This window comes from Rhagoletis pomonella, unplaced genomic scaffold (genome assembly GCF_013731165.1).
Source record: "Rhagoletis pomonella isolate Grant_MI unplaced genomic scaffold, Rhpom_1.0 Rhpom_scaffold_00010, whole genome shotgun sequence".
Taxonomy (NCBI): Eukaryota; Metazoa; Arthropoda; class Insecta; order Diptera; family Tephritidae; genus Rhagoletis; species Rhagoletis pomonella.
In genome coordinates this window covers 33,896,998-33,919,330 of record NW_023458564.1, presented here as the reverse complement: position 1 = coordinate 33,919,330, position 22,333 = coordinate 33,896,998, and the positions used below count along the sequence as shown (strand labels likewise).

The 22,333-nt window shown below is 37.5% G+C and overlaps 2 protein-coding genes across 2 annotated transcripts; both read right to left on the bottom strand.

The window, feature by feature from the left end:
- Positions 1–6,353: 6,353 nt before the first annotated feature.
- Positions 6,354–9,097, bottom strand: LOC118746348. Its single transcript, XM_036480202.1, has 5 exons — positions 9,016–9,097; positions 8,922–8,942; positions 8,762–8,866; positions 7,557–7,603; positions 6,354–6,534 (listed from the first exon to the last, which is right to left on the bottom strand). The coding sequence occupies exons 1-5, from the start codon at positions 9,061–9,063 to the stop codon at positions 6,354–6,356; spliced, it is 402 nt and encodes a 133-aa protein (XP_036336095.1). The 5' UTR covers positions 9,064–9,097.
- An 8,454-nt stretch (positions 9,098–17,551) lies between these two features.
- On the bottom strand, positions 17,552–19,112 carry LOC118746446. The gene is made up of 5 exons (XM_036480299.1): positions 19,028–19,112; positions 18,934–18,954; positions 18,774–18,878; positions 18,147–18,193; positions 17,552–17,772 (listed from the first exon to the last, which is right to left on the bottom strand). The coding sequence occupies exons 1-5, from the start codon at positions 19,073–19,075 to the stop codon at positions 17,589–17,591; spliced, it is 405 nt and encodes a 134-aa protein (XP_036336192.1). The 5' UTR covers positions 19,076–19,112; the 3' UTR covers positions 17,552–17,588.
- Between the last annotated feature and the right edge of the window lie 3,221 nt (positions 19,113–22,333).

Here is a 22,333-nt window from a genome sequence, read left to right as displayed (position 1 = left end):
GATTTATGTGGCAGCAACAAGACTTAACACCATTTGTATCATGCCATTCTCGTTCGTCTACAAACAGCTTGATCGTGTTAGTAGGTCATTCATAATATAATCTATAATAGTACAAATGTACATTAGAGTGGTAAAAAAAAAAATAATAATTTCAAAGATAGGGTTTGGCGCACTTTCCAAAATTTTTCCTCTTGCCGAAAGAGGTGCTGGTACCAAACTTTACGTTTCCAAGTATAAATTTAAAGGATGCTCATGATGATCATATTTTACTCTAGAAGTATTATATACACATATTAATCAAACAATTAGTTAAGTAACCTAAGAATATTTCAATTTTAAATTATCTAAAAAAATATCACAAGCTTCATTTGTCATGGCAACAGTACCTTTTTATAAAAATCACCAATATTTTTGCCATATTCACAGCGATCTAGTAGCGCCTTTCAAGGTCATTGAGCACCCTGTATTGGTTGCAGTAGAAAACTGAAAGTTGGTATAGATATTACAAATATTAAAAGGAAAAACTAAGGGGGTGCCTCCTTTTCTAGGATGAAATTTTTTTTCCCCATACAAAAATTGGACCACATTAATGTTCATATGTATTGCATGCACACATTGGACGAAAATATAATAATTTTATATTTAGTTTTACTCTAAGTAATTCATATAATTGCCGTCGCTTTAGCTTAGCCCAGCAGCCAAAGTTTAATGTTCTCTTTGTGTTCTTTGGAGCGGTTTGATATTCGTAAATAAAGTAGCGCTCGTACTAAGACGTGGAAATAATATGTATATAAGCCAGCGATTTTCAACGGATGTACATATAACTTTAAAGATTGTTACTGTTTTCTCTTCTGTACAGCAGTGACGCAAAACTACTGCTCCAAAGAAAATTTCATACATTTTCTGATCAGAGTGAATCTCTGTCCTACCGGGTATGCATTGTATCTATGTAATTCATTTGCGTATTTGTAATGTGGTAAGTTTAAAAAAGTATGGAAAATCTTTTTGGCACTTCTCAACAAATGCCAGAATAAAAGTTGCAGCAAACAACAGTTACTTGAACAAAAAATATGTGGAATAAACCTTAAGCGGCAACATATTTCATTTCCAGGAAAACCGCAAACAGCCGAGTCTGACTGAGTCGACATATCATCCATACACATATGGATGCATGTACAAATTAATGTATGTAATTTGTGCATATATGTATACCAAAATGTTTATGTAGATATGTACGTATTTTCTAATATGTATAGTACTAGCACCCAAAAGTGTTTTGGATATCGGATATGAATATGCCATAACGGTGTCAGGCGGCACGCAGCACCGCCACTGCCACTGCCACCGCCACCACAATCATCGCGCACCCCACTCTCTTCGCCGAGTAGCCCACGGCGTATTGGTTCGAAATGAAATGCGGCATCATATGTACATATGAAAGTGGCAGGAGAATAACTTTTGTTTTCTAAGTAAATGGAAATGCCATAAGCTATGATACGCAAACAGTTAGGCATTTAGCAGGTTAGGCCACTTGCCAGACAACTGCCTTTTTCACCTACACTTACTTTGGCTACATACATATGTACATATATGTACATATATGTTCATACATACATACATGCCAAGAATTTGAAATTTAATACCCGAAAGTTTGCCATCATTTCAACAGGATGCCAAGCTGGAAATGAGAAATAACGTATGGGCACTTGATGCCACAGAAATGCATACATATACATATACCTAGCAGCAACATGCAATCCACAGCACATGCCACCTCAAGTGGTTTCCACGAAGATTGAAGAAATAGGCAAGAAGCCACATCTATTGCCAACCGCAAAAATTTCTGCTTGTCTACGTGTGTGAAGGACACTTTCGAAGTCAATGAGTAGTGGGCGGTGCTCGCGCGGCCTAGTTTTAGATTTTAAATCTCTACATATACATATACATACATATATAATACGCGAAGGGATTTTTTGTCCAGATCATCAGATCTGCACTGTTCGTTCGATTTTCAATATAAAATTTTTGAAAAAATTTGCCACCTTTTAAAAAATAAAGGTCAAAGTATTTAAAAAGTTAAACCAATTATTACAAAACGGGGAACTTTCGAAATGGTTTTAAAGAGCCTTTATTGTTACGGTGACCATATTTATGAGAGCCGAATACGGTACAAAAAATAATTTTGCAAGTTTTTTCCACATTGTTTTCCCTGAAACAATATACCTATAGTAACATCACAAATTTGTAGGATAATTTTCTCGAGATTTTTACCCCGTAAAGTTTCTTAAAAAAAATCGTTAAATTTTAGTATAATAAAGTGCAATTTTAAGTCGGTAAGGCTTACCACTAATTTTTGGCAATTTTTTTTTGTTGACGGTGTTAAGCATTTTTTTCGTACAAAGTAAGTTTTGAAAGAGAAGCAGCACTTTCCACTCGCACTTTATTGTACTCAATTTTAATGAGTTACAAAACTGCAAACCGAATTTTTTTCTAAAGATTCTAATTAAAAGTTTTGAAATTTTGGCGAAACAGCGCAGAATTAATTTTTATAGTTTTTTGCACAAAGTTGGAAGTTTGGTATTATGTATGTATATGGGTTTTGTTAGGAAAAGAGCTTTACTTTTATAAAATAAAAATATAAACATTAAATAAACTAAGGAAAAATAGCCAAAACTTACTAAAATGTCGAGTCCTAATTTCTATTTTGGCCACTGTAATTATTCCTCGATTCGAATCACAGGCATTCAGGTTAGAAAATAATAACTGTTTATAAAAAACTTACGATCATACTTATAACAAGATCACTTAAAACTCGTTCATAGGCATGCCATTTTAATGAGCTGTTAAGGCGTCAGAGCACCGAATACGGGACAAATACGGGACATTAAAAGAAATACAGAACATTTGGTGTCCCGTATAAAATAAATTAATTACCAGGACAATGGGTCAAAAAAGAGGACTGTCCCGTATAATACAGGACGGATGGTCACCGTATTTATTGTAGGTGTGGTGCCACCAGTTAACTTTTACAGTTTACACTAAAAGTTTAGTTTTAACACTAAGAACATTTTTGAGGTTGCCGTTTAATGAATTATTAAAATATTGGTATCAATCGAATTGGGTTTGACAAGGCTTTATTTCTGAGCTATATGCGGAGGATTGTCATATGTTTAGAAAATCAAATTCAACTTATTTCATCAGTTAGTGTATCACAATGTCAGAAAAAGGTTATTTAAGAATGTTTTAGCTTGAAACTACTTTTTAGTTGTAGTCAAATCATCATGACTAAATAAATATGTATTTATTCAAAAGTACTTCGGTGTAAGGTTAGGTTAGAGTACACGTAGGTTGAATAAGCTCGTTATGATACCACTCGCGGAAGCCATTTATTTCCTCCCTTTTCTTAAAAGTTAAACCACTTAGTGCGCACAGAAATTTGTTAAAGTTTACTGAGTTCATTCCAAAAAGTACATGGTCCAGTTGTGCCCATAAGGCAGCGTTCGGTTATTACCCCGATTTTAATCTAATAGAAAAACGGTCAAACCGAATGAGAGCCAAATTTGTCGGGTAGTCTGAGAAGTGGTCTTTCATCTGTGTTTGCAGGTGGTTAGTGATATACCACGTCTAGAGCATAATCAGCCACGGATACTTTCGTACCTTTCCTTGCCAACTCGTCGATCATGCAATTGGTGAGGAGTTCCCTGTGCTCACGGACATACAACACAATCACGTAGCATTTAGACGCCAGCATGTTAGATTTTTGAGATTTAATAGCAGCTTGGCTGTCAGAATATCTATATTTTAATAGGCCGTTCTTGAATGGCGGAAGCTGTGAGCGTTTAGCTCTACCTGGAAAACGGTACAGCGCACAGTTGTACCGCCCCATGCATACACCTTAAGCATTTTTACAGATGCGAATATCAGTATTTCATCTGTTATATGCAAAAATTAACAGAAATCCGCAATGGCCTCAATGGTGATAATCGAATATTGCAAACGACTTCACCGTTCCGCTGCACTGATATGGTTATTACATTTTGACCCTTTTGTAATGGCTGACACAGTACAAACTTTAATTAGAGGCTTACCGCTACCAGCAAGCAACGGCAACAACAACGATGAGTATTCTACTTCGAAGAGTTGGTACAGGTAAAAGTGAGCCAAATTTAAATTCGGGCGAAGTGGAATATTAACTTTTTATTGCATCAGTTACTGCTATGCGCACGCAGACATATACATACATTTTTAACCGACTTCCAAAAAAGGAAGAGGTTATCAGTTCGTCGGAATATTTTTTTTTTTTTTTTTATGTATGTTACCGCATAACTTCAACCACGTCAACCGATTTCGATAATTCTTTTTGCAATAGAAAGGTACCATACTAATTTGGTTTAGATCCGATCATTGGATCATGAAATATATATACATACTAGCAGGCCCGGCGAACTTCGTCCCGCCCAAAATTATTTTTTTTATTGAAATATTTAGTCGAACGTTTTCGCCAGCAATTCACGTTCACGTTTGGTTTTGTGGTCGACAGAAGGCATATCCTCCATTGCCGCTACCACCAGCGGGTTCCGAGTTGAATACTTTCAGAGTTGGAGCGTCGGTGTCCATTCGAATGACATGGCCAAGCCAAGGGAGCCGCTGTATTTTAATTCGCTGCATTATGTCCATGTCGTTGTTAAGCTCATACAGCTCATCGTTCCATCGTCTTCGGTACTCGTCGTCGCCAACGCGTAAATATGTACTCCAAGAGCCGGCCCATCGGGTGTTGTCATTGTCCATGCTTCTGCGCCATATACCAGCACAGGCATGATGAGTGACTTATAGAGTGTGATTTTCTTACGTCGAGAGAGGACTTTGCTCCTGAACTGCCTACTCAGTCCAAAGTAGCACTTGTTGGCAAGAGTGATTCTGCATTGGATTTCTATGCTGACATTATTATCGGTGTTGATGCTGGTTCCCAAGTAAACGAAATTCTCCACCTTCTCGAAATTATAACTTTCAACGGTGACGTGGGTGCCAAGGCGCGAATGTGCTGACTGTTTGTTTGATGACAGGAGATACTTCGTCTTGTCCTCGTTTACCACCAGACCCATTCGCTTTGGTTCCGTATAAAACTTGGAAAAGGCAGAACAGAATTCGCGGTTTTGGTTACCGATGATTTCGATGTCACCGGCATAAGCCAGCAATTGCACGCTCTTGTAGTAAAGTGTTCCTGAGCGGTTCAGTTGTGCAGTTCGCGAGATCACCTCTTATAAAAAGAAGGAGCTTTTCTTCATAAATTTAGTGTAGGTAACACAGGGCAACACCGATTTTGACGCGGCAAATGTTAAAGATGTTTTTGATAGACATTTTTGTGCTATTTACGAATCCGTAAGTATAAAGTTTTCATCAGCTCCAGATATAGATCGGTATCTGGTTCACCTATCAGAAAAAATATCCTATATGTTAATCCTGGCTACCTACGTGCCGAATTTCAAGCAAATCGGACCATAAATGAGACTTTTTCGAATAGATCGGTCACTGGTCCACTTAACGGTAAAAGTTAATCCTATATGCTAATCCAGGAAAAGGCTACCTACGTACCAAATGCATTTTTTTTTTTAGCGTAGCTCGACCCCTGCACTACCTATCGGACAAATTAAAACTCCTTCTTCCTCCTTCTAAACACCTTTCCAAAAAAGCAGCAACCATTCGAATCGGTTACGAAACATAGGAAAAAATTGGTCCTAACTGATTATGCTCAAAATGAATTTCACAATCACCCTAAATTGTCTAAGCTTCACATCATAAAACTCATGTGATAAAATGCAAAACTTCGTCGAAAAAAATTCAAATTTTTCGCGTTATTCCGGATTTTACCGAGTTTAGAATTTTCTATTTTTCCATTCGAAAGCCATTCCAAAGGAATTGCACAAAAAATTCCATACAAAAAAATCAATTTTCGATTTTTCCGATTTCCCGACTTTCCCGGATAGTTTTCCCAAAATTTTCTTTTGTAAGAACCTTCTCCTGGCAATTACGAACAACTAACAAAAAATTTTAGCCAAATCGGCCCAACCGTTCTCAATTGATGAATTACTATACATTTTTCACACCATTTTTATATATATAGATATATATATTTTTTTAAGTCGGTTTTTTTTTGCTAAAAATTACTTGTAATAAATCTTTTTAAAATCTTTAAAATTGTATACCCGAAAGGAAACACAAATTCAAATCGTTTATATATATAATATATATACGTATGTATACGTATTATGCATTTTATTTGATTCTCATTGAATATGTATTTAATGTAGCGAAAGCTTAAACTTAATAGTACGTGCATGTAGATACGCGTATGGTCAACCCAATAGTGATCCGAGTAGGCCACCAGAACCTAACAAGCCACCAGAACCTCCTAACAAGCCTCCTAACAAGCCGTCTTGTGCGCCACCTGGCCTTGGAGACTGTCCACCAAGTCCACCCAATAAACCACCCAAAACATTGCCAACTAGCGGGATACCATTCAAGTTTAGCAGGCAGCTAAAAAGAGAAGAAATAGATATACAAATTAGCCACAAATGTACTGCAATGATTATCGCTTTTATAGTTAATAAAAATTAATACTTAGAGGCGGTTTTAGCGTTACAAGTTAACTCACATTACAAATTAACGGCCAAAGATTAGTTAGCTCGCAGTGCGAGAACGGCTCTTATGGCGGATTTCCACTTGACATTGAATTGACAGGCACTTCAATAAAAAAACTAGACATTAAATGTTTTTTTATTATGCAAATAAATCTGTCCTTTTCCTATGACATTCCTAAATTTTTTGTAATTTCAAAGCCTAGCGGAAACTTGGCTTTAGATGATTATTAATTTGGTTTTTAGGTTTTCGGTAATGTTTGTAGTTTCTTTCAATATTTTTATCAACTCTTTAATCCTGTGCGATATTTTGTAATTAAAATTTTTAATACGATATAAAAGAGTGTGTAAAGAATGTACATATATATGTATATAAAATTTATACGACTTGTTTGTGTGGAAAATTAAAAATTAAAGATAAATTATGATTGTAAAAGTAAGAGCATGTTCACATTATCGTAATTGACGGCTTATTTGTAATTTTTAAGCAAGTCATGCTGAAATCAAGTAATTGCGCTTTGTAAAATCTGTCAATAAATTAAAGAAAAATGAAATAACTTATCCTAAATCAAAAACCAAATGAAGATAAATAAAGATGTTTCATTTATCTTAGCCCCCACTGTTGAGGAAATTTGAAAAAAATGCCTAACGTTATGCAACCATTTGTTTTTTGAAATCAAGTACAAACCACACACTCGAGTCTATAGAAATTATGAAAGAAAATGTTAACGTACTTGGTTTATGTGAAGTAATTTGATCGAAACAAAGTAATTTATGCTGTAATGTGAACATAGTTTATGCGTAAAAAAATTACGACTTGAAAGATTTAAAAAACCCACCAACTAAATGTTTTCGAAAAAAAAAAATTAAATGTAAATTTTTTATCTTAGCCATTATTATATGAGATAATTTATTACTTACCGCAGATCGAGACGTAGCAACTCTTCACAACCCCATTGGCGTATGCACTGTGGAATAAAGATACATATGTATGTACATTAAATATTTTGAAAGTAAATTTCAATGACAGGATACAAAAATGCCTTTGTTTCTCAGTAGACAAGTTAGGTACACTGCCGGAACAAAGTATTGGCACAGCAATTTTTTCACACACACAATATAGCAACAATTTTTATTCTTAAAATTTTCCGCCAATTTAGTATCAAAATATGGTTTATTCTACAAAAAAAAAAAATAAAAAACATATAATTCCTAAACTTTGTGCAAAACTCGCGAAAATTCAGCAAATTTTAATTTTATTAAAAGTACACGTTTTAAGTACCTAGGAATTACCGTTGATTTTTGGTAATTTTTTTCACGCAGTCTCATCCATACAAAAAAATTTTTTTCGAAAATACTTTATATGGAAAAAACACCTTCAACAAAAAAAGTTCTCAAAAATCAATGCGATTCTTCTTCTAACTTGCATTTTTTTACTAGAATTTAATGGGCTGCAAAACTGCATACTCAAAAAAGTTATAAAAAATCGGATTAAAAAGTTGAGAATTTGCTGAATTTTCGCGAGCTTTGCGCAGAGTTTAGGTTATTACATTTTTATGTTTCTTGTTGTAGAATGAACCATATTTTTATACAAAATTGGCGGAAAAATATTAGAAAACACACTGTTGCATAGATTGTGAAATGAAGTGAAATGATGATAATGCATTTGAATACATACATATCTTTGTTCTTGCTTTGAAAATATAAATCATTAGGGGTATTCACGATCCGGTGCATACTGTCTAGCATGGTGCATAGATAGAATAAGTAGCATGATTGGCTAATTTTGTTGTTGTGTGAACACATGAAACAACAACAATCATGCTATTTATGCTATCTATGCACCTTGCTAGACAGTATGCACCGGTTCGTGAATACCCCAATTGTTTGCATGGAGCAACTGAAAATGTTACTGGAAAGTAGTAGATTTTTACCTCCTTTGATCCTTGTTCTGTCGGAGAAGGAGAGATTAATTTAAACAAAACCAGATCACTTAATACGCGTCCCGTGCCAGAAACTTTATCGCGTACTCCTTCCCTAATGATATTGAGAACTCTACGCTATGTATCTCTACTACAATATACCATGCTCTTGTTTTTTTTGATTGTCGACTTATTAAAACTTACCGCCTTCAATTCTTCTGTGGGCTCAGGACAGGTGCCTTGTAGACCGTCGATATTCTCAGTAGTGATTGTTGGGGTAATGGCAGGTACACCCCATGGCAATTGTGGCTAAAGAAAGTTTAATTGTTTGTAAATGGGTCTAAAGCTTGAAAGGCATACTTACAGTTGCTGCTACAAAGAATGTCTAAAAAGAAGAATTAATTAAATTGTTACATTTGAATGTTTATAATTTCCAGTAGGCAAAACAATTTTCTTACCATGGCAATCAACATCAATGCAAAAACTCGGAAAACTGTGCGCACCATGTTCACTGAATAGATCTTTGTTCTGTTGAGAGTTAAAAATGATTCTGATGAATTTCGCTCGCTCTTCTGGTTTATATACTTAATATTTCGATATTTTTTGATACATTCCTTATTATGTACATATGTATGTACAGCAGTTCATCTGTAATCCGTAAAAACCCGTTATATGAACACAAGATAACACCGTTTATTTTACGTATCACTTGCGCCGCAAGATCAGCTGATTTCGAGACTGACCTAGCGCAAAAAATCGTACAGCTTTTATTTAAGCACAAAATTGTTGTAGTGCATAAAACATAGTACTAAACCCGGATTATAGTTATTTCAAGGTTCTCGTTTCTGTTTGCCAATTGGAACCACATTTCCATGACGGTGATATAAATTAAATGGAAATATGAATGAGCTTTTGTAGATATGTGTGCCCTTACTTAATACATAGGGAGGTCATTAAGTCATTATGAAGTTAAGTGAAGACAAGACTAGGTTGAAATGAAATTAAAATGGCAATATTTATTTTATACTTATAAAATAATCTCCACATTTACATACATAGTACATATGTTTAAGTATGTACGTATTTATATGTACATATGTATATATGTATATCTTAAATATTTTGAGCCCTTGGGCACTACGCAATTAACTACCACTATCAGAGTTCGAAAAAAAACGAAACATTTCACGAATGATTCGTTCAAAGATACAAAACTTTGCGATGAATTCGAATCGTTTTGTACATGAGCAAAACCAAAACCAGCAAAGCATGGGTATCAAATTAAAGAGAAAATGTAGAATGTAAACAGATTAAATTTTTTGTTGTCGCCCCACCTTTATATCCAAAATATTAGGTTCAGGAAGTGCAATCTGTGGTCCGCCCAGGAAAAATGACCAGGAGCCAAGGCCGTAAAGTCCGTTGGATCATCGGATATAGCCGAGATGGGCCTTGAATTTAAAACAGCTTCAATTTGTTTTAACACGGTATACAACTCTTCAAACGTTAGCAGAGCATCACCGATAACACGTCGAAGGTGGTGCTTCATACTTTTGATGCCTGCTTCCCATACACCTCCGAAGTTTGGAGACTCCGGCGGAATGAAATGCCATGATATGTTATTGGCTGCAACCGATCGTGCACCTGCTTCGAGTTTATTTCGGAATGCGACGAGCAGTATCCACGTTCAGAAAAGAATCTCCGAAGTGCCCTCAAAAACGCTTCCGTGGTCATATCGGTTACCAGCTCTAAGTGAATTGCGCGTATACTGAGGCATACGAAAAGAGCGACGTAGCCCTTCAAGCTGCGAGCACCGCGTCCTTTTGTGGCACGTACTTTAAAAGGTCCCCCATAGTCTAAACCGCTATGCTTGAAAGCAGGAGCAGGAGTGCATCGATGTACAGGCAAACTTCCCATTATTTGGGTTGCAGCAGATGATTTCTGTCGGAAGCATTTTATACACCGATGAATAAAACTTTTTATACAAGTGCGAGCATCAATTAGCCAATAACGTCGTCTGAGCGCGTGAAAAGTGACCTTTGTTCCGCCATGGAGCGTAGCCTCGTGTGCGTGTGAGATCATTAATTTACTAAGGCGACTTTCTTTTGGTAAAATTATTGGGAATCGTTCACAGGCGGGTAGCAGTGCATTCTTTAGACGTCCATTCAAACGTCCGTGTTCGTCAATCATGGGATTTAGTTTTAGAAGTTTGCTATTTGAATTACATTGCAGTCGTGGTCTGCCGCATTTGACCACAAATAAGGTGCCCATAGATATCAGCCCCCAAAATAATATTTATGGACCCGGGCTGATAAAATTGGGGATCTGCAAGACTTAGATCTTTAAAATTGGAGACATGAGTGGGATTCATGGGAGAGCTCGGTAGCTGCTGACTTAAGTGTGGCAGTATTAAAGCTGAACATCGAATGTTGAAATCTGATTTCTGTATTGAGTGCACGGTAATCTCGACCATGCCAGTGGACGTTCCGACCGATGACCAACCTATTCCCGTAACAGGCACTTTAAGTCGGGTGCGTCGTAAGTGTAACTGCTGTGCAGCAAACTCACTGATAAATGAGGCTTGAGAGCCACTATCTAATAGCACCCTGAGTCGCATGCGATGACCAGTCAACTTACCTCAATCTGCACTGTAGCAAGCACTACTTGGCCCGGTTTTGATATAGAAGCTTCAAACGAACGTGAGTGACGTCTGATTGCGCTTTTAGACCGTCATGTAGCATAGTGTGGTGCTTTTGTTGACACCTCTGACACAAATATTTGGATGAACATGTTTTGACCACATGCCCTGGTTTTAAGCAATTCATGCACAGCTTAGATTTTTGGACGAAATTAAGTTTTAATGACGAAGAGAGTTTTCGAAAGTCTGGACAAAACAAAAGAGCAAATTTCCCCGAGCAACTGCTGTAACGCGACGCATTCCCGGTTGAGTGGTGCATTGAAGATGGATTTCGTCGACCAACGTTGTCCCCTGACCTTGAATTCGCTTTGTCTACCATGGTGTCTAGGCCTTGGATACGAGCTTAGAGAAACTTAATCAACTCGTCGTATTTTGGAATATAATTTGGGGATGGAAGTGATATATCCCAACCTCTTATAGTGATCGGATCCAGTTTCTTTGTAACCAAAAATATAAGCCAGTCGTTCCAATGCGAATTAGGACACCTCAGTTTGCAAAGGGCGCGAAGAGCCTCAGCTATACTGTCTAAGATTTTAGTCAACGAAGCTGCAGACTCACTTTGGGCAGGTGCAATTCGAACTATTTCTTGTAAGAATGTTTTATCAAGGCGCCTCTTGTTATCAAATCGGTTAGTTAAAATGTCCCAAGCAATTTGGAAATTTTTGTCGGTTACCGGTATATTTTTCAGCAGGTTTTGCGCTTCACCTTGAGCACAGCTTTTGAGGTAATGTAATCGTTGTACATTCAAAAGTGCTGCATCGTTTATTACAATTGTAGTGAACATATCTTTAAACTGCAGCCACCCTTGATATGTACCTTCGAACTTCGGAAGTTCTATTTTCGGTAAAATTGATTTTGGTGCGGCTATCGAAGCCGGCTGTGATTCATTGGCTATTGACTGAATCGAATTTTTCGGCAGGTTGAATAGCAGCCGTCAACTCATCAATGCAACCATTGAGCTCACCAATAGTTTCGCAGTAAACAGCCTCTATGTTGCCGAAATAATCTCCACTTAAGACACGTGCCAGCTGCGCCTCATTTTCTTTGGTGGACTCCATGGTCAAGATTTCGTCATACGTAGTGGTATATCTCGCCCAATAGTCCTCCTTTTCGGGCAACAAAGTAACCTTTTGTCTGCTTTTGCTTTGCCACCTTACGCGTATTTGCCGAACAATGCAAAATGAGCTTTGCGGTGGGCTCTTCCCTTTGCAAGGCCATACTTATTAGTGCAGTTGAGGTTATCTGAGTAGATGAAAATTTTACGGAAACTATCGCACAGTTCCCTGCAAGGGATGCCAATGTTTGAAATCAAAAGAAGCGCAGGTTTTATTTCTTTAATATCGATTAATAAAGTTTATGTGAGCTTATACGATTTAATTGATAAGTATTTTGCAAATTAACACGAGGTCAGCTCTTGAGAGCAAAACGAAAAGAAAACGAAACTCTCTATCATAAGGAAAATGTCAAAAACTGTGAGGGTGGCCGTTGCGTGCTATGTGCATTGCAGATGCAGGGTTGCTTCTCAACAGTACATATTACCAATTACTAAGTTTGCATATATGTACATACATATATAGTATATTTAAGTACCTAAATAGGGGTTTTTTAAAATTTAACCGTCTTTTCCATTTCATTCTTTGTAAGTATAATATCAAGCAAATGTTTGCGAATCATTCCTGCGAATTTTGCCTCACTCAGCTGCGCACTCTATGCAGAACAAAACCCAATTTAACTAGAGTCAATAAGAATCATTTAATTTATTTTCGAACTCTGGTTATGAGCAAAGCGCCAAGCGAACGTTTGCAAATCATTCCTGCGAGTTTTGTTTCACCCAGCTGCGCACTTTATGCTTTGGTTTCGTTTGAACTCGCACACAAAAGCAGAACAAAACCCAATATAACTATAGTTTTCTTTGTTTGGGTTTCGGTTGTGTTTTGCTCTCTTTAATGAGTGAAACGAAACAAAACAATACGATTCATTTCGTTTATTTTCGAACTCTGACCACTATGATAGTGAAAGTGGAGCTGAGTGGTAGTGGAGCTGACAAAATTCCCACTAATTAAATATTAGTGGGGTTGGCGGGTGGCCGGCGGGCACGGCGGGCCCGGCGGGCCCGGCGAGCTTGCAAGCCGCGTCGCCGGCGGCCACACCTCTGCTGTGAAGGGAGCAGTTCACAGCAGTTGCACTGCTAATGCCAACCGACGATCGAAACACAGAGATTTCCAAGTTTCTTAAGGCTTGGATCTCGAAAGCGTAGTCAGCGTTGACACGTGGAACGAGGACGTCCTTTTACGCTCTAAAGCAAAACCCGAAGGTGCTTCTTCAGAGGCAACGAAAAGGCCTAGGGTCAAGCCCAACAAGGAGGGAATGAAGGCGAAAGCGCTATACAAGGCCGCCCTTAGGGTTCAGGAAAGACTTAGCCACAAGTGCAGTCTAACGAAAGAGGAGGAAGAACGACTGGCTTGGTGAGTTCACTTCGCGACAAGGTAAAGGTTTAGTTCCTCGGATCAGATGTTCAAAAATCGGTTTGAGAAAGCCGTGATGAGAATCACAAGGGCGAGGCTGTAAAGCTTTAGCCTAACTCACCCATGCCAACATTTGAAGGACCAGGGTCCTTTAACGGAGTCAAAATTATTAAATACAAGAACGAAACCTCGCTAACATGGATAAAGGAAGCAATAAAAATGCTTCCAAACCTGTAGGAGGGGCATTCTTGGAAATTGTCGATAGGAGTTGCATCCCATGGATAGGCGAAATGTAAATACCTCGCACGGTAAATCCGGAGCATGCACTGCCAAGGCAATAAATTTGCATAGCTGAATATGGGTCCGACCATAAAGGTAAAATATTCAGAGGACTCTCTTTGGTGACAGACCCCACGTTTTGCCAAATAACTGTTTACATTGCCACAAAGCTGCCAATGCTTTGGAAGTCTTGTGTCCATGTAAGATTTCCCAGATCACAGTCATAAAGATGGACAAGAAGAGAATCAATTACCAGAAACCAGAGCCAAAGGGAAAGCACACCACCTCGAGGGCATCGCCTGTTAACTCCGCACGTGATATATTCTTCTGCCTGAATCCTGATAACCCGCTGCGCCAGCATTGAACGAATTCAATTTACCAGTACAGAATCTGAATTCATGCCGTAGAGCAGAATAGTACATGCTGTCGATGGTGGCATTGTCAAAAGCACCCTCAATGTCTACAAAAATGCCCACAGCAAATTATTTCCTATTGATTGCATTACTAATTCTGGCCACCAGGTTTTGCAAAGCCGTCTCACAGGATTTCCCGCCTAATAGGCATGTTGATTCAAAAGCAGTGAAAGTGATGAGCGCGCCTTCCTACGAATGCGCAACTCTACCAACCTTTCCCGAAATTTTAGCAGAAAGCATGCCATGCTAATAGGCCTGTAGCTTCTGTGGCTAGTATAGTCATCCTTACCAACCTAGGGTATAAAGGCGACATCCACCGGTCTCGTAGGTTGTGGTGTGTGGGCAAATGCAAGCGACACTGTGAAAATCTTTTTCAAGGTCGCCAACAAAAGCTGAGCACTTTCTGTAAGTAGTAATAGTCAAAAGACTCAACAGCATATCTTATGGCATGATCATCCGCCACAGTTCTGGAAATGAACCAATTGTACCTTGACGCAGAAGAGTGAGTCTCAAAAACAAAATAAGAGAGAGTCTCAATCATAGTCTACGTTAAAGAGCCATCAGCCCTCTTGAGTTATCCCAACTTTGTGGTTTGGTCCTTCCTCAGAACTTTTACCAGCCTAGTGGTTTGACCCAAGGTTTCAATCCCCCTGCAGTATTCTTTGAAAAAGCCCTTTTCGCAGAGCAAATTAGCCTCTTTCGCTATCTTTGCGTGCAGCGAAAGAGTTCCCAGTCCATCTCTAAAATTGTTTTGAGGACCCGGTTTAGACGTTTTCCCGATTCACCCCTCAACTTATGAAGCCCCTTGTTCCCCCAGGGAACAGGCGTACGGCTAAGAGGTGGGACTAGCACGTAAGGTAGCGGTTAAATCAACTACTGCTCATCAATGGCTTGAGTGCATCGTATCCTATATGCCGTCGTGGTCTGGTTCCCAAGCTCCTCCCTAAAACAGGGCCAGCCGGTTTTTTTTCACACGCCAGTGCTTGGTGTTAACTCACGGATTTTGAGCACGGAAGCAAGAGAGCACGTCCGCCGTTTTCAGATCAGGATCTGGAATCCAGCAGATCGCTTTCCTGAGAGGGGTACTCTAAAGAGTGAAGCCTCTTCCCCCTTTTCGCGGTATTTTTTGTACTACGGCCTTGAGCCTTTCCCAGTTAGCTTGGGAGAGGCATTCAATCACAATGGTTCTACCCCTCTCCTCATACCTACGAGCATTGGCTCCAGTGCCACAGGCAATGAGGGTCCGAATCAAATGGCCGTGTTTCATTTCTGCATTAGTCATCTGCCGAGTCGAACCCGTATTCCCAATTACGGCAATGTGCGGAGGGCCTTTAACGGCGTCACAATTATCTTACGAAAGACTTTTGTCTTGTTTAAAGGCATGCTCTAGACTTTTCAGTTAAGGAAATTTTTCAAATTTATAATTTTAAGGAAATGAAGAGGCAAGTTTGGCCATCATAAATATAAGTTTAAAGCAATGGCACGTCAAAGCCACTGTATATTATAATTCGCTGTACTATTTATATACATATGTATGTCTACGGAGTTGTAAATCTCATACACCTCACCGCAAAATATTGATTCTTTTGTAAAAGTTTTTACATGCGCGATACAATTCTGCAGCTCTTATTATATTCTCCAGCGTTGGATTTAAGTCGCTAGTGCTGGTCGTATAGAACAACGTCATTTTGCGCACACGCAATAACCGCGCTCCCTCCCATGTAACGGTATTTTCGAAATATGCAAAAACTACGATGTTTACGTAAATACTGGATCCAATTCGTTGGAAGTTGGTAGGCGAAGTTGAATTTCGGCATAAAAAAAGACAGTTATGAAATTTTTTGAAAATGGGCACGGTACCGCCCACTTATGATTAAATGCTGTATCTCTGTAGTCCCTTCACCAATCCCCACCAAACTCGGTACGAACATTGCTTAGAGTCTCACTAAGAAACCCTTTGAAAATTTTTGAATTCAGACAAGAACCACGCCCACCTCCCATATAACGGTAATTTACAGAAATGCGAAAACTGCTATAAATTAGTACCTATTTAAATTAATTTACTCAAAAGCGATAATATATCTACAATAACCTCTCAGCAGAAAATGCTAGTTAGGGAAATGGGCGCCTATATATGTATGTGTATCTCGGTAACCGATTAATCAATTTCTACCAAACTCGGTACATTTATCAACCTTGGCTCAAAAAAGCGATGTGTTGAAAATTTTTTAAATCGGACTAAAATTACCGTCACCTACCATATAATGGTAAATTTCAGAAATACGACAATTCCGCCAACTTACACCAATCTCTTAACACAAAATTATTGGTTTTTGTAAAATGGGCGTGGCACCACCCACTTATGACTACATTCATAAGTGTATATTGATAGCCCCCTTATCGATTTCCACCCAACTTGCTCCCATTATCCATATTTGAAAGTATATCATCGAAATTGTTTGACATCTGGAAAAATATTTTTGCTTATCATGCAGTTTACTGAAAGGTAAAAAACGATATTTAATACGTGCGCCGGGTATATAAATTTCGGTTTCGCTCGAACTTATACTTCTTTACTTGTTAGGTAAAAAATTAAATATAAATTGTCCAACGGTGCTCCCAATGCGCATCCTGCGCCTTAGGCAGTTTTACAGATTGCTAATGCAATTTCGTTTCCAGTGGCTGCAAGTATCAGTGCTTCCTTTGTAATATACGAAAATTAGCGAAATGGCCTCAATGGTAATAATCGAATATTGGAAACGATTTCACCGTTGTCTGCACAACGTTGCGATGCGATACCGCTGCACTCATATGGTTATCACTTTTTGATCCTTTTGTAATGGCTGACACAGTGTAAACTTTAATTAGAGGGTTACCGCTGCTGGCAATAACAACAACGAAGGTGCTATCTCGAAATTCGGGCGAAGTAGAATATTAACGCTTTCATTGCGTCAGTTACTGCTATGCGCACACAGACACATAAGTTTTAATAAAACTTTTTAATTTCCACACTATTATAAAATTGAACGCCCGAAAGGTCATGAAAAACACAAATTTAATTAATTTTGTATATATAATATATATACGTATTATGCATTTTTTTTTGATTCTCGTTGAATATTTAATATAGCGAAAGCTTAAAATAAATTCTAAGTGTATATATGTAGATACGTATGTGATCAACCCAATAGTGATCCGAGTAGGCCACCAGAACCTCCTAACAAGCCACCAGAACCTCCTAACAAGCCTCCTAACAAGCCGCCTTGTGCGCCACCTGGCCTTGGAGACTGTCCACCAAGTCCACCCAATAAACCACCCAAAACATTGCCAACTACCGGGATACCATTCAAGTTTAGCAGGCAACTAAAAAGAGAAGAAATAGATATACAAATTAGCCACAAATGTACTGCAATGATTATCGCTTTTATAGTTAATAAAAATTAATATTTAGAGGCGGTTTCAGAGTGGCGAGTTAACTCACGTTATAAATTAACGGCCAAAGATGAGTTAGCTCGCATTGCGAGAACGGCTCTTATGGCGGATTTCCACTTGACATTGAATTGACAGACATTTTAATGACAAAACTAGGTATTAAATATCCCGTAATTACCCAAATGACAATCTGTCCGTTTCCCGTGACATTTGGAAATTTTTTGTCATTATTGTAATTTCAAAGCCTAATGGAAACTCGGCATAATATTTATTGTTTCATCCATTAGAAATAATTTAATACTTACCGCAGATCGAGACGTAGCAATTCTTGACAACCCCATTGGCGTATGCACTGTGGAATAAAGATGTGTATATTAAAAATTCTCGAAGTAAATCTCTATAAGAGGATACATAAATGCCTTTGTTTCTAAGTAGACAAGTTAGGTACATATAAAAAATGATGATCATAAATTTAAATAAATTTCTTTATTCTTGTCTTGAAAATATAGAACAATTTCTGAAGCGATGTAGATCAAGAAGGGATGTTAAATATGAAGCTAAGGCATCTGAAATTGTTATTGGAAAGTAGTAGATTTTCGACTACATAATTTGTTGGCCTCCACTGGCTCGTTGTGGGTATTTGGGTATTACAAAACATAAAAACTATGAGTATAGCAACTCTGTGAAAAATGTCAGCATTCGATAAAAAAATACAAAAATATAAAGCTCGACGGTGCAAAATTGCTATTTTAAGGCTGCTTACGGCCTTTGCTCTTTGTTACTGTCTATGAAGGAGAGATTAATTTAAACAAACTGTGCCAGAAAGTTTATGGTGCGCTCATTTCCTAATGATACTGAGAACTCTACGCTATGTGTCTCTACTACACTATACCATGCGCTACTTTCTTAGTTGTCGACCCATAAAAACTTACCGCCTTCAATTCTTCTGTGGGCTCAGGACAGGTGCCCTGTAGGCCTTCGATATTCTCAGTACTGATTGTTGGTCTAATGGCAGGTACACCCCATGGCAATTGTGGCTAAAGAAAGTTTAACTGTTTGTAAATGGATCTAAAGCTTGAAAGGCATACTTACAGTTGCTGCTACAAAGAATGTCTAAAAAGAAGAATTAATTAAATTGTTACATTTGAACGTTTATAATTTCCAGTAGGCAAAAAAATTGTCTTACCATGGCAACCAACATCAATGCAAAAACTCGGAAAACTGTGCGCACCATGTTCACTGAATAGATCTTTGTTCTGTTGAGAGTTAAAAATGATTCTGATGAAGTTCGCTCGCTCTTCTGGTTTATATACTAAATATTTCGATATTTTTTGATACATTCCTTATTATGTACATATGTATGTACAGCAGTTCATCTGTAATCCGAAAAAAACCGTTGTATGTACACAAGATAACACCGTTTATTTTACGTATCACTTGCGCCGCAAGATCAGCTGATTTCGAGACTGACCTAGCGCAAGAAATCGTAGAGCTTTTATTTAAGCAATATGTAACCGAAATGAGGTAAAAAACTACGTCTAAAAATCCACAAAATTGTTGTAGTGCATAAAATACAGGACTTAACCCGGATTATAGTCAATTCAAGGTTCTCGTTTCGGTTAGCCAATTGGAACCACATTTCCATGAAGGTGATATAAATTATTTTTAGAGAGGTAGGAATGCACTAACGTACATATTTATATACTTACTTTATACATATGTACATATGTATGTTGCCATGCATTATAGCATTATAAAGTTAAGTTAAAAACAAGATTAAGTTGTAGCGAAATTAAAATCACAACCTTTATTTTATACTTTCATACCGATTATGCTTTGCCAAAAGTCTCAGCTATAGGACCATAAAATAATATCCACATTTACATGCATACATATGTATAAGTATTTATGTATACATATTATGGTGCTTTTTTTGCGACTATTGTTTTTTTTCACTCCTACCTCGAAATTTTGTGGAAAACACCTAAAAAAACTCCCTGAAAATTTTAACCCTTAATATTAGCGTTAAGTATTCGCTCAAGGCGTGCAAAGATTTCCCATGACTATTTTTCTTCAAAAGTCTACAGCTCAGAGCCATTTTATGGTACACAATCTTGGTCAATGACGGGGTTTCTTCAGAATTGAATGCACTACAAAAGTTCTCATTGCGGTGTAATCCTAACTCCCACCAGCGAGGTAGTACGGGTCAATAAACCCAATTTTTTCATGAAATTCTCGTTTTAATTGCCTCTATCTCGAAAATAAAAAGAGCCACGGAAAAATATAAATCACAAACTTGTAGGACATTGAATTTCCTACAAAAAGGCTCTACATCACCAAATCGATAGTATCCACATTTCTTGAGTTATTGGACTTTGAAGTTGATCACCAATCTTTACAATTTAGCTTAATAATCTATGAAAATTCCACAATACCTCAACTTCAAAGCCCAATATCTCAAGAAATATCGATATTAGCGATTTGGTGTTCCAATTTCCTACAAATTTGCCATTTATATATTTTTGTGAAAAAAGCCAATGTTCTCACTACCAAATGTTTTTTACTGGGATTGCAACAGGCTTTCCACTGCGGGGGGGGGGGGGGGCTGACAAAGTACCCACTAAGTAAATATTAGTGGTTTAAAAACTCGTGGAAAAGAGTTTCATAATAATACGAGTACAATTGCTACATGGTAATGAAAAATTGATACTATATTGACTATGTATGTATTTAAATATCATATGCAAGAGCCCTGCAAATATTGCGACTACTCCAAGCACGCGTGTAAAGAGTACTCCCTAAGGGTAAGGGATTACTCCAAAATTAACCCAAATTCATGGTTCATGTGGTCCAAATAACATTGCGAAGCCCTAGGGCAGGACCAAATACTCCAGCCCGGCATTGCATCAGAATAGCACAAAACTATTCCAAGGGTTTAGTTCAAGGAGTACCTACCTACCTCATGGCCACACAGCCCAATGAACATCGTGTAGTGATTACGATCGTTAAAACACGAGCAATGGTCGAATAACAATAAGCATAGTTGCCAACTTGGTGCCGTAAGCACTACATTTAGTGCTTTTTGAAAATTAAAACTCAGAAAAAAAGACGGTTCAGTACCAAGTGACTTTTTAGTGCTTTTCTGAACTCAAATTTCGAATAGATTGTTAAAAAATGAAATAATTTGAATGAGAGAATGTCCGATAGACAACAGAACGTTCTAGAGTTAAGGAAGCTGCTACAGCGCGCCAGAAGTTCAGTTGCAAATTAGCAAGTTTTGTAATGTGTTTTAATTGCTTTAACGAGTATTGTAAAGTGTTTGTTGTACAATAAAGTTAATTGTACGGTAATTTGGTCATCTTGAGCGTTTATTTAACAATCCAGCGTTACGAACCCAACGACAAAGTATGTTCAACAATTTTTTTTTGTATGGAAAAAAGTACGTAATAGATTCAGAGAAACTTCAAAAAAAAATCAACGCGATTCTTTAGCAACTGAAAACTTACACTTTATTCTATTAATTTAATAGGCTGTAAAAGTGCATACTCAGAAAAATTCTGAAAAATCTGATTAAAGAGTTGAAAATTTAGATGCAACTTTGCCTAATTTTTATAAAATTTGCACAAAGTTTGAAATATGAATTTATATTGTCTTTTGTTTTACAATGAGCTATATTTTTATACAAAAATAATGAATATTAAAGAAACAAAAGAAAAATATTCAAACTTTATTAAAATGTCGTGTCCCTATTTATTCTCCACCACTGTGTATGTATGTATGTATGTAGTATATAAATGCATAAATGTACATTTTTAAAAGATTGTTTTCTATAAAATCGCTACTTACTTTACTATGTGTGGTTGAGTGAAAAAATTGCTGATCCCCTACCTACACAGAGGAGGGCTGACAGAAGGATTATAGGTAACAGCATTGGGGCGGAAGTCTTTCTGGGTTTTAGGAAGATCGATTTTCTTATGAAGCAAGAACTGGAAATTGTAAAATTATATAGTTTTACCTAAAGAGTTATAACAGAAGTTAGTGGCAAAAGGAATTTGGCAGGTGTATTCCAAACATATTGGATGAATCAACATATGACATCGTGACACACAGATGATCCATTGACAGTACAGGTGCATTCGGATCGAGGTTTAGATACCCTAAATTCAGTGGAAAACATATGTATGTATGAGCATGTCCATTTTCAGGCAGAAACGCTAAATATAGAAATAATGCGGATTGCAGTGCAGAATGTTCATATTTACATTTGAGTATGTTTTACATTTTTAGAAGTGATCAAGATCTACCAAAATTCGTACCAATGTTGGCAGGCAACACTGTCTGGCGGTTGTGTGGTAGCTGCTGGACCATAAATGCATTAAATAAACAGCAGCAGCAAGCAAATGCAGAAGGGGGTGGCAATTCATGAGGAATGAGGTGAAACAATAAATAACGTCGTTTTAATATTATAATATTTATGTACATACATGACCTG

Excerpts from the sequence above, each read along its gene's own strand:
- LOC118746446 (XM_036480299.1), bottom strand. The coding sequence starts at position 19,075 with ATGGTGCGCACAGTTTTCCGAGTTTTTGCATTGATGTTGGTTGCCATG. Across the intron at positions 18,194-18,773 it reads CCACAGAAGAATTGAAGGCG|TGCATACGCCAATGGGGTTG; the intron begins GTAAGTTTTTAT and ends TTTATTCCACAG. Across the intron at positions 17,773-18,146 it reads TTGCTACGTCTCGATCTGCG|TTGCCTGCTAAACTTGAATG; the intron begins GTAAGTATTAAA and ends TTCTCTTTTTAG.
- LOC118746348 (XM_036480202.1), bottom strand. The coding sequence starts at position 9,063 with ATGGTGCGCACAGTTTTCCGAGTTTTTGCATTGATGTTGATTGCCATG. Across the intron at positions 8,867-8,921 it reads CATTCTTTGTAGCAGCAACT|CCACAATTGCCATGGGGTGT; the intron begins GTAAGTATGCCT and ends AACTTTCTTTAG. Across the intron at positions 7,604-8,761 it reads CCACAGAAGAATTGAAGGCG|TGCATACGCCAATGGGGTTG; the intron begins GTAAGTTTTAAT and ends TTTATTCCACAG.